The sequence below is a fragment of the Bufo gargarizans genome, chromosome 1, assembly GCF_014858855.1.
Source record: "Bufo gargarizans isolate SCDJY-AF-19 chromosome 1, ASM1485885v1, whole genome shotgun sequence".
Lineage (NCBI taxonomy): Eukaryota > Metazoa > Chordata > Amphibia > Anura > Bufonidae > Bufo > Bufo gargarizans.
The window spans coordinates 542,909,995-542,922,107 of NC_058080.1; the positions used below are offsets into that span (position 1 = coordinate 542,909,995).

A 12,113-nucleotide genomic window follows, 5' to 3' on the forward strand; every position below is an offset into this window, starting at 1 on the left:
GGCCGCGGTTCCACGGCCCGCACGCGGCTGTGAAACACGGCCGTGTGCATGGGGCCTTACAAGGAGTCTGTCGGCTACCTTTGACCCAATTAACTACTCCCAGGGCTGTGTAGATGACTGAAAGTTTTTAGAGCATACCTGCATACCTTTTGTTCCAAGGACAGAGGTACAGTGCAACAGAAAAAAAAGTTCGAAGCAATATGCAGTTTGTAAGAAATATTATTTATGAATAAATTAGATACAATATTGCAAAAAAGCTACCATATTTTTGTTTTAGAAGACACTTTTTCCCCCAAAAAAGTGTGGGGGGGGGGGGGGGAATGGCAGTGTGTCTTATAAAGCAAATACTAATGAGTGATTCCATTCTGGAAGCGTTCATTAGTACAGTAGGATCAGGGAGAAGTGAGTGTAGCGCTGCTAGCACTGGTTTTACTCGCCACTCCCTGGTCTTTAACCGGGTCCCGCACTGTGTTCTGACAGCATCAGGACATAGTGCACTCGTCAGATCACAGTGCAACGCAGCAGGAAGAGTGAGCTGGATCTCTCAAGTGACGGCTCTGTCCAAAGCAGGAGAGGTAAGTTTTATTTTATTTTTTTGTCCGATATGAGGTCTGATGAATATTGGGGGGTCTGATCTAAGGTCTGATGAAGATTGAGGGTCTGATCTGAGATCTGATAAAGACTGGGGCTCTGATGAAAAATATTTTTTTTATTATTTACCTCCTCTAAAATCCAGGTGCGTCTTATAGAGCGAAGATACCGTATATTGTATAACACAAATATTGCTGCTACAGCTATTGTCAGTTATATGAATATACAGAAGAAAAGAAATGTCATATTCAGAGAAACATTTTTGTATTTATGAAAAACAATAATTACATTTTCTCAGCTTATCAACAAAGATTACAATTAGAAATGAGCAAATTTCATATTTTGAAATTCGTTTACACTTCGTTTGTTGGTAAAAGGTGAATTGCGTTATGGATTCCGTTACCACGGACCATAACGCAATTCTATAACGGAATGCCTTAGAGGTATAATAGAAGTCTATGGGCTGCAAAACAGATTCGTCCCGTTTCCGTCATGCAGGGGAGTCCTCAAAATATAAAATTCGCTCATCTCTAATTACAATATAAGCTTATAAAATCCCTTAAAATTTACAGTAACAGTGATACATAGTTACCACACATGGACACTTCACATACTTTGGTTCTCTCCTCCAGTTTGTCTCTCCCTCTTTTCCATCCCCTCCTGGTCCATCCACTTTATGAGTTTTGCTTTGATCATTTATACCCCCAGAAGTAGGGCTGGGCAATTTTGAAAAAAAATTTAATCTCAATTTTTTTCAACCTTATGGACAATTTTTAATTTGAATCTCGATTTTCTTATTTTTGTTAATTCAACTTAATATATATATGTTTTCAGTTTAATTTTGTTAATTAAACTGAAAACATATATATAATAACCCATGCACTGCCGGTCTATGTACAGTAACCCCTGCACTCCCATTTTTTTGGACTGGCCGTGCAGGGGGTTATTACACATCTATAAATCAGCAGTGAAGGAGAAGGCGGCAGCGAGGCAAAACAGTGGGTCGGACAAAATTATTTTGACAATTCTGTTAAAAAAAAATTAATTGTCAGAGGCCTCAAAGGCAAATTAATCAAATAAATTAATCAACAAAATTTGCATATTAAAGTCCTCTTGTAGGACTAATAAATAGTGTAAAAAAAGTTTTATTAAATAAAAAAAATTCTGTTAAATTTTTTTTTTTTTCATTGGTAAATAAAGCTTCTTAATTGAAAAAATTGCTAAAATAAAATCCCTTCCACATATTTGGTACCGCCACGTCTATAATGGCTAGCACTACACATTTATTAAGCAATTTATCCTGTACGGTGAATGCAAAAAAAATTTGCCAGAATTGGTGTTTTTTGCTTATTCACCACCAAAGTTGAAATAAAAAGCAATCAAAAAGTGTTATGAATTCTATAATTTTGTCTCTTAAAAATAAAGCCCCCACACAGCCCTGCAGAAACAAAAATAAAATAAAAAAAGATATTGGCCTTTGGATATGGTGATGCAAAAACATTTTTTTCTCGCTAGTATCATTGGGGGACACAGGACCGTGGGTATAGCTGCTGCTGCCACTAGGAGGCGACACTAGGCTGAAAAGTGTTAGCTTCTCCTCTGCCGCTATACCCCCTCCAGCCAAGAGAGAGCATATCAGTTTTTATCATCTTAGTGTCTTGAGCGTCCGCGAGGCAGTTTTCCATGGGGGTGTGTTCTTCCCGCCCGGTGGACTGCTTTGGAACGTCCCACGTTCCTGTGTCCCCAATTATACGAGCGAGAAAGCGAGATTTTTGTGGACTCACCAGTAAAATCTTTCTCGCTTAGTTCATTGGGGGACACAGCTCCCACCCATTATTTTCCATGATTGCCGCAGGTGCTAGCGGTTTGTTTGCCGGTGGGGTCCTCAGTCTGGTTCGGCCCTTCCGGCATTAGTTATGTTTTGGTTTATTTCAGGTATGTTTTTTTTCTCCTACTCTTACTGCTTGGGCACAAACTGATATGCTCTCTCCAGGCTGGAAGGGGGTATAGCCGGCAGAGGAGGAGCTAACACTTTTCAGCCTAGTGTTGCCTCCTAGTGGCAGCAGAAGCTATACCCACGGTCCTGTGTCCCCCAATGAACTAAGCGAGAAAGAAATTTTTACAGGCGAGTCCACAAAAATCTCATTATTTTTTATTTATTTTTTTAAAAGGTTTTATTTTGCAAAAGTACTAAAACATAAACTAATCAGTAAGTTATGTGGCACCACTAAAAAACTACAATTGTCCCGCAAAAAACAAGCCCCTAATATAGCTATATCAATGAAAAAATAAAAAAGTTACAGCTATTGGAAAGTGATGATGAAAACTATTTGGTCACTAAGGCCCAAAACATGCTGGTCATTAAGTGGTTAAACCAATATAGTCGGTTTCCTTTTAAACATCCCTTCTATAAAACAACTTTCTTGATAGCCATTACAGCAGCAAGACGCTTTGGGAAGTTTCAAGCCTTCCGTATAAGAGAACCATGATTATGGAAGACAGAATTATCTAACATGACTCCACTTTTTTATCTAAGATGCTTATAAATTTCCATAAAAACCATGAGATCAGTTTACTTCATTCTGTACAGATCTGAAAAACAATGATTTGACTGTAAGGTCTCACAAGCCATGGTCCCTCCATAAATTATTTCATCGGGAAAGTATCCAGGTGGTGTGCGCCATCCACAGAAATCGAACACTGATACAAAATACGGTTGTGTGCATGAGGCCTAGTTCTTATATATCTGTGGCACTGAACTTCTGCCCATGGAACAATAGGTTTGTTCTAACAACTATTTCACTCATCTGTATGGCACTGGGAGTAGTGTTGAGCGAACTTGTGTTTTAAGTTCAGCGTCCGGGTTATGAAAGAATCCTGTTATGGATTCCGCTACTATGGACCTTAACGGAATTTTATGACTGCATGCACCACCTATAAGAAGCATTCCGTCATAATAGAAGTCTATGCTGGCTATATGACGAAATGCCTCTTATAGGATAGAATATTATTGCATATTGCTAGCATATACCATAGTATTCTTATCAATGATTCCTGATTCTGAATACAAAGGGGCTAAGGTCCCTTTAGCAGTTTTGCAGCACTTCAGACTACCCACTGTGCAGGGAGTTGAAACACTGCTCCTTCAACTGAGCAGTGGTTGAGAGCATCTTCATGGAGAATATCTGAAAAAAGTCTTAAGGTAAATGCACACATTCAGGATTTATGTGCGGACAATCCGAACTGAAATCCGCAGGTCTTCTCAAGAAAATCCGTGCGGTCAATCCGCATCAATTGGTGCGGATTTGGTGCAAAAAATCTATTCGAGATGGATTTTTCTGCAACTGTCGCAGTCGCAGCGCGACACCATGGACTACCATTATAAAAATTGTTGCGCGATATTGGTGCAACAAAATGTTGCGCGACAAATGTTGCAGTGTAGTTGTGCCCTAAATAGTAGGCAAGAGTATACAGTGATTAGCTACAATTATATAAACCTTACACTGCCTGTAGTATCTGTGTGTGCTGACCCTCCAGTATAGTTCTATGAGACGTAGCTTCACACTGGTCTCCCTGCCTCCTTCATGTAAAAGCTCACAGGGGAAAGAAATGCTAAGGCAGAGAGGGCAGACAGGCAGCTGCATCACACAAGAAAATATTGAGACCCTGAAGCATGAGGGGACAGCAGCAGTGATGGCCAGTTCGCAATTTTCACCCGCAAACATATGCAGGCTGCCATCTTTTTTCACAAGTCTGGCGAGGCACAGGTAAGTCCTTACCTGTGCCACGGGCCGGTCTGAAAACAAATGCGGTCCCCGGGAGCAGGCAGTTCCGAGAACAGCCCGATGAAGGCCCCCGGTGGCTGTTCTCGGAACTGCCTGCTCCTGCTGACCGCACTTGTTTTCAGACCGGCTTAGTGCCTCGCCGGACTTGTGAAAAAAGATGGCAGCCCGTATATGTTTCTGGGCGAACACTGCGAACTGGCCATCACTGGACAGCAGCTCTTTGTCACTGTGTGGTGAGACTCCACCCCTCTGTCTTATTCTTTAATGATGGCCTATACTGCACTATATAGGCAAATAAAAAAATATCCCAGAGTACTACTTTAATAATATTACTGAACATTGCAATCATTTTTAACATGCATGCTTCAGAATGATACTGGTTTTAGTAATTTAGATGTGGTTACTTATGTATCTTTCTTATCCGTATTTACTGCAACAGACTTCACAGACTGGATGTTTCATCTGAGCATTTCATCACTGACCCCTGCGGCCAATTACCAGAGACGATGCAGTGCCTTGATCACACTTTGCTCCGTGCTGGAAACTTTCACTGACCGTTGGAGTCCACAGAGGAAAAAAGGACAACCCCCACGTGAGTGGTGCACTTTCCATTTTGATGGAAAAAGTATAAACTGTTTCCAGGGTGGTGTTTACCACAGGTGCTACCCTAGGCAGGGATTACACTCCATATTCACAATTGAGCTGCATTTATCCATGGATACTTTAGTCTGGGTTCACAAGTGGTGTTTTAAGAGTGCTCTTTGACAATCTAGGTCAGGGGTATCAAACTCGACCTGATATATGGGCCGCACAAAGAATTTTTTTTATTTGACGGGCTGAGTTCATTTCAATATCATACAGTGCATTTGTCTCACACACCGCCCCGAGCTTCAACTCAGCCGGCGTTACCCTAGTAGTGAGAACAGTGGGGTGAGAGGTATCACTACTTTTTTGTGGCATTCTGATCACTTTTCTAAAAATAAATTTTACATGGCTGGACAACCCATTCTTAATACAGACCCAAGATGAGACCCCAAAATGAATATAAACTCCCATACCCCAAAATTAATACAGAACCTAAAATTAATACAGACACCAAAATTCATACAGACCTGCACACAGACCTCAAAATGAATGTAGACTGCAGATCAGCCACCAAATTCATACAGACCCAAGATAACGTACACCCCAGATCAACCTCCAAATTCATACAGAACCCAGGTAGATCCTAAATTTATAGTGATCCCAGATTAAACCCCAAATCAGCCCCCAAATTCATAGACCCCAGATCAGTTCACAAATTTATACAGATCCCAGAATAAACCTCAAATCGGAGCTTACATTTATACAGACCTCAGCTCATGGCAGTTCTTTGGAGGTTCTGGCTGTAAGGTTTCATTTGATCGTTATTGCCACTGAGGCCATCACCCTCCTCTTCTGATGTTACCTTCTCCTTAGCACCCTGATCTGACTACCAGGTCTTATCCAACACATAATCATCCTCGCCCCCACACCACTTTTCTCAGAATGTGATAAGTCATTGTGGGCTCCTTGCCCCACCTCACAATTCCATGCTTTGTATTTGCTCTGATTAACAGTGTTGCTACCAACACAGTTATGCATGGGTTCCCCCGCCTCCATCTGAACCTTCTTTTTATGGTAGTCCAAACGCTTACTGTTCTAACACAAAATCATCAACAGGTATACTATCTTGAGTATCTTCCACAGCACATGGAATGTTGTTGCCTCCTCTTAGGAAAAATGAAGTTGCTTCACTAGTGGGGTGGGGTGGGTTTGCTGGCAGTAAAGACAGAGAGGATGCAGATAAAACTGAAAGGCTTCTCTGGGGTTGCAAGGAGTAGCAGGGGGAATGTTGTGTTCCAAAGCTCAGACTTGCATCATCCTTTTGTGACTGAGAGGAGGAGGGAGTTATCCTGTTCACTACATCATCTTATTTGTCCTCAGTAATAATTCGTTGCCTATCGTAAGCCATGGAGGACTGTGGCCTACTACTACTACTGACTGGATTGCTGGTGCTACTATGCGCATTCTGACTCTTGGATGATAAGATCTTTTGTTTAGCATTTTTCTGTTTTACCGACATTTTATTATGAGGCCTATAAATGAAAAGTCATGGGTTTGGTACACAGATTATTAAATGCTACTTACAAAATTGCAAGTTTTTTTCCTGTAATTTACCGTATTTTTCGCCCTATAAGACACACCTGCTCATAAGAGGGTGAAAATAGGAAAAAAAATATTTTGAACAAAAGGTATAGTGAATGTGGGCTTGTGTTAGTATGCATTCGGCAGTCTGTTCCTGCCGGACACTGCTAACACTAATGTGAAAGTAGCCTATTCTGCTGCTGATAAAATGTTATTGGGGGGGACCGAAAGGTGGAGCAGGCATGTGTGACAGGGAAGCCTGCTCCACCCCTCTTCTGCCTGCTAACGTGCTTCCATCAACCTCTCACAGTGCATATTCTGGCCGGCCGATTAATATCACCCAACACCTGCTGCGGCTGGCCGGTCGGTCCATAACACGGAGCACCCGCAGAGCCAGCTGGTCCCTGCCTTCCCCACCATCTGCAGCGATGTCAGGCCACTTCCTCCCAGCACTCGCAGCTGCGGCCAGGTAGTATAAGATGTCCGGCGGCAAGCCGCCAATTTTTTTTTCCCTGTATTCACCCCATAAGACATATTAATGTTTTCCCCGTCTTATGGGGTTAAAAATACGGTAAATACATAGATGCAATTAAACTGGTATTGACTATTTACTTTGGTAATAACGCAACATTTTCATTAAATATTGGACTACACGGTCTGAAGCAGGAATGTGTTCACTAACATGGATATAATAATGCAATGTTTACGGCAAAATTTCTTTGAACTATGCACTCACAAACACGGTTACAAAAATGGCGTTATTGCAGTATTGCTTTTGCTGCAAATACACGTTATCCTTATCTTGCAGCAGTTATCAATGCCTTTATTAACACAGGGATCATAATGGCGTTTATTGCAGTAAAATGCTTTTGCTATAAATGAATGTTAACTTGCAATAATATGCATTTAATAAGATGGGTATAATGCACTGAAATGGTTTTTAGAAGAAAAAAATGTGCAATAGCTCAGTGTTTGCAGCAGAATGCGATTGAACTGTAGAAACTTTTTATATACATTATATTGCTATATTATAGACCTTAAATAGATGTTCTCTAATTAATATGGTTTATTTGCTAGTATGAATGCTTTTTAGATGTTTTGTTCATAATCTAAAGAATGCTCAGCTTTACCTATGTGCTATGTTTACAGACGATGTTTCTATTCTACTAAACTCTGCAAAGCAGAAAGGATGCTGGGATTTCCTGTCAGCTGGCAGCATGCAGGCACTGTTAGGATGTATGCAGGACAGCACTAATGAGGTAAACCAACTTCAAATATTAAACATCATTTCCATGAGCAAATCTGTTTTATGGTGGAGTCAGAGTAAAAAAAAATAAAAAATAAAGGGGGGGGGGGGGGGCAAGGATATGCTTTTTAGCTGCAGTGTTGACACCTTGTATACTACATGTAACCACTGCAGCCAATCACTGGCCTCAGCCATTTATGGCACCAAATGAGACCAGTGATTAAAGTGGTCACTTGTGGTATACAGGTAAGTCATAGATGCAGGCAAACAAGCAAGGCCTGGCTGGCATGGAGGATCGAAGTTTTGGGGGTGACATAGAGGAGTAATATTTTATTGAGGCATTTCTTGCCTGAGGGAGCTTAACCAACCATGGTAAAAGGAATTTGGTGCATGCCAAGTTACGACAGTCCTTTTTTTATTTTTTATTTATTTATTTATTTCGGTATTACTACCATTGAAGATTCAATACAAGATATTCTTCCTCTTTAGAAGTTAGCACAGATAAATCTAAGGACTCTTGCACACAAAGCTATGTTCTTTCCGTGTCAGTTCAATTATTTTTGCGGACCGTATGCGGAACCATTCATTTCAATGGGTCCGCAAAAAAAACGGAAGGTGCATTCTGTTTCCGTATTTCGGTATACCCGTCCTGCTAAAAGATTGAACTTGTCCTATTATTGTCCGCATAACGGACAAGGATAGTACTGTTCTATTAGGGGCCAGCTGTTCCGTTACGCAAAATACAGAATGCACCCAGACGTCATCCGTATTTTTTGAAGATCTGTTTTTCTCGCCCATTTTCCTTGGGGGACACAGACCTTGGGTATAGCTCAGCTCCCTAGGAGGCGTGACACTAAGTAAAACTGTTAAGCCCCTCCTCCATCAGCTATACCCTCAGCCTGGAGATAGAGGCTACCAGTTTTAGCTTAGTGTCCAAGGAGGCAAGACACTCCCTGCTACTGCAGGGCTGTTTTCTCCTTGTTATTTTTACTTTTTCTTCTAATTTTGTTATTTTATTTTTTCCTAGGGATACCAGAGACGCATTAGACCTCTCTGCTCTCCCGGGGTTGAGCTGCGCCAGTGCCAACTTATCTGCACTGCTGCCTCCCCCACAGAAGCAATAGGAGGATCTGGGCAGCAATGGCTCCCCTACATCCCGCCATCTAGGGGGTCGCCCGCACGCCAAGCCCCTCTTCCAGCTTCCTGCCACTGCGGTGCCAGTGGCTGAAGGGGCGACCCTGCTGGAAAGGACTGAGGGTGAAGACGTCGGACGGTGAGATGGCTATTCCAGCCCATACCCCGTCCCTATCTGCAGCATCTACCCCTCTGGGTAAGGGGGGCACCCGTGGTCGCTCATTCTGAGCGCTCATCTGCAGGACAATGCAGCACAGCAGCATCCTCAGCACCCCCACGCCGCTATCTTTCTCCCCCCCCTCCCCCTCATTCGGGGCTGACTCCATTTTTCTCTTCTCTCTCTCCCCCTTCCCGCCGAGAACGGGGGGCGGGGCTTAGCGGTCCCGGCAGGGGGCGGGGCTTACGCGCGCGTCATTTTGGGGGCGGAGCTACGTTCTCCTTCACATGAGACATTTCAAGCGCTGAAGGGGGCGGAGCTTGTTCCCCGTGCTTTCTGCTGAGGTTTCCCGCGCTTCCTCACTCCTGACAGGAAGCTGGGACACGGTGGGGGACTCTAACCTCCTGTGTACATCGCTCGGCTTCTGTGGGCGCTCTCTGCTGCTCACTGCTGTTCACTGCTTCTCTGCTGCTGCTGATCTGGGCCATCTCCTGACGTTCTTCTGAGGCACTGGTAGGACAGTTAACCCTCTCCTAACCCTCCTGGTCATAGCTGCTATAACCCTTTGTGGTCTCTATATTAGAGTACAACCACACTTCAGCATGTCAGATCCCACAGGTGCCCCCAAACCCTGGTACCATGCCTGTACCGCCTGTAAGGAACTTTTTCCGCGTGGGCAATCTGAGCCGCATTGCCTTGCATGTCAGGCCCCGGTGCAGGGCCCGCTTCCCGCTGCGCCCCCCGGTGCCTCTGAACCCCCTGACTGGGCTAGGTCTCTGTCTCAGGCGGTGGAAAGCCTTACACACGTAGTGGGCCGTCTCGTGGATAGACCGCCTCTCCCGCAGGCTGCCACAATCCCTGTCGCACCCGCTGGGACTACCGTTTCTGCCGCCCCCACTGGTTCCCTGCCTCCCAGCGAATCTTCCAGGGCCCGGCATACTCAGAAACGTTCAAGGGTTGAGCGCACATCTTCTCCAGATGCTTCGCTCTCTCCGCCATGCGTGCGAGCTCAGTCAAGTCTATCCTCTCAAAGGGATACGCTTTCTGAGGGAGAACTGGCGGATTCGGACGTGGACATGGACTCAGAGCTTCCGTCCAAATTGGCGTCCGCGGTGGGGCATCTTGTCACTAGCATCCGTGATACCTTTCAGCTACACGATGACCCCCCCAGCTCTGAACAGGCCGGCGTGTCCTTTCTCCGCCCCAAACAGGCCTCCAAGGTTTTTCCCATACACGCTGATTTTTCTTCTGTGGTATCCAAGGCTTGGACTCGGCCTAACGTCCGCTTTATTACACCCAAAAAGCTGGACATTTGTTATCCCTTTCCAGCGGATTCTGTGACCACGTGGACATCCCCGCCTAAGGTTGATCCTCCCGTGGCTCGCCTGTCCAAAAGCACTACTATTCCTGTACAGGACGGATCTTCCCTCCAGTCTGTTGAGGACCGTCGTACGGAATCCCTCTCCAAGGCCATATTTACTGCCTCTGGTTCGGCCCTTAGACCGGTCTTTGCCTCCGCCTGGGTTGGCAAAGCGGTCTCTGAATGGGGTTTGCAACTGGAACGGGAGTTAGGGTCGGACGTCCCTGTTCAGGACCTCCGTTCCTTAGCCCAACTAATTGTTCAGGCCGGAAAATTCGTCTGTGAGGCCTCCCTTGATGCGGGTGCCCTCATTGCCCGTTCCTCTGCCCTGGCAGTTTCTGTCAGGAGGGAACTCTGGCTGAAGGTTTGGGCGGCGGACGCCGCTTCCAAACGCTCTTTGGCCGGCCTACCATTCACGGGTTCCCGCCTGTTCGGAACCCGTCTGGACGAACTTATATCAGAGGCCACGGGTGGGAAGAGTACTCACCTCCCCCAGTCCAGGCCAATGGGCGCCCCCCGTGGTCGCGCTGGTTCGTCCCGTTTTCGGTCCTTTCGCAAGCCCACCGGGTCTAGACCCGCGGCCAGTTCTTCTTCCTCTGGCCCAGCCCAGGATAGACGCAAGAAGCCGTTTTTTCGGACGCAACCTACCTGGCGCAAGTCCCAGCCTGCACGGGCTCCCACAGGCCAGCAGCCCTCTGCCTGAAGGTGCGCCCCCACCCACCCGGGTGGGGGGCCGCCTTCTCCTATTCAGGAACGTATGGCGGGCCCACATCTCAGACGCATGGGCGCTCGAGATTGTATCTTGCGGATACAAAATCGAATTGCGTCCATTCCGCCAGACCGTTTCTTCCGATCCCGTCCTCCGCGAGATCCCGTACGATTGGCCGCCTTCTTCGCGGCCATTCACTCTCTAATGGACAAGGGTGTCGTCGCCCCCGTGCCTCCGACGGAAAGGTTCAGGGGGTTCTACTCGAACCTCTTTGTGGTTCCCAAGAAGGAAGGCTCAGTGCGTCCGATCTTGGACCTAAAACGCCTGAACCGTTTTCTCCGACTGCAGAGATTCCGGATGGAGTCTCTCAGGTCCGCAGTGGCCTCCCTGGAAAGAGGGGATTTCATGGCCTCAATCGACATTCAGGATGCATACCTCCACGTTCCGGTTGCTCCATGTCATCACCGCTTCCTGCGCTTCGCGGTGGGGGACGATCACTTCCAATTCGTCGCCCTTCCCTTTGGTCTGGCGACGGCTCCTCGAGTGTTCACCAAGGTCCTGGCCCCTGTCTTGGCCCTTCTACGTTCAAGAAGTGTTTTCTTCTCCCATACTTGGACGACATCCTGGTCAAGGCACCCTCCTTCTCTCAGACATCCCGCAGTGTGGAACTCACTCTGGAGACCCTGACGCGGTTCGGTTGGATTATCAACCACCCCAAATCTTCCCTTACCCCCTCCAGACGGCTGATCTTCCTGGGGATGCTCCTGGATACAGAGTTGGCGGAGGTCCGCCTTCCGTCGGACAAGCGTCTGGCCCTTCGCGGGTCGGTTCGCAGTCTCCTCCGTCATCACCGCCCTTCCCTCAGATCCAGCATGCGGTTGTTGGGAAAGATGGTTGCCTGTTTCGAAGCGGTGCCGTTCGCACAATTCCGATCCCGCACCTTTCAGAGGGCAATTCTGTCGGCC

The 12,113-nt window shown here is 46.0% G+C and overlaps 1 protein-coding gene across 1 annotated transcript in view; it reads left to right on the forward strand.

The window, feature by feature from the left end:
• Positions 1-12,113, forward strand: part of LOC122928680 (thyroid adenoma-associated protein homolog) — a 99,353-nt gene that overhangs the window by 39,096 nt on the left and 48,144 nt on the right. The window contains exons 13-14 of the mRNA XM_044281774.1: positions 4,816-4,968; positions 7,692-7,801. Coding sequence (XP_044137709.1) covers positions 4,816-4,968; positions 7,692-7,801 — 263 coding nt within the window. The remainder of the gene's footprint in view (positions 1-4,815; positions 4,969-7,691; positions 7,802-12,113) is intronic.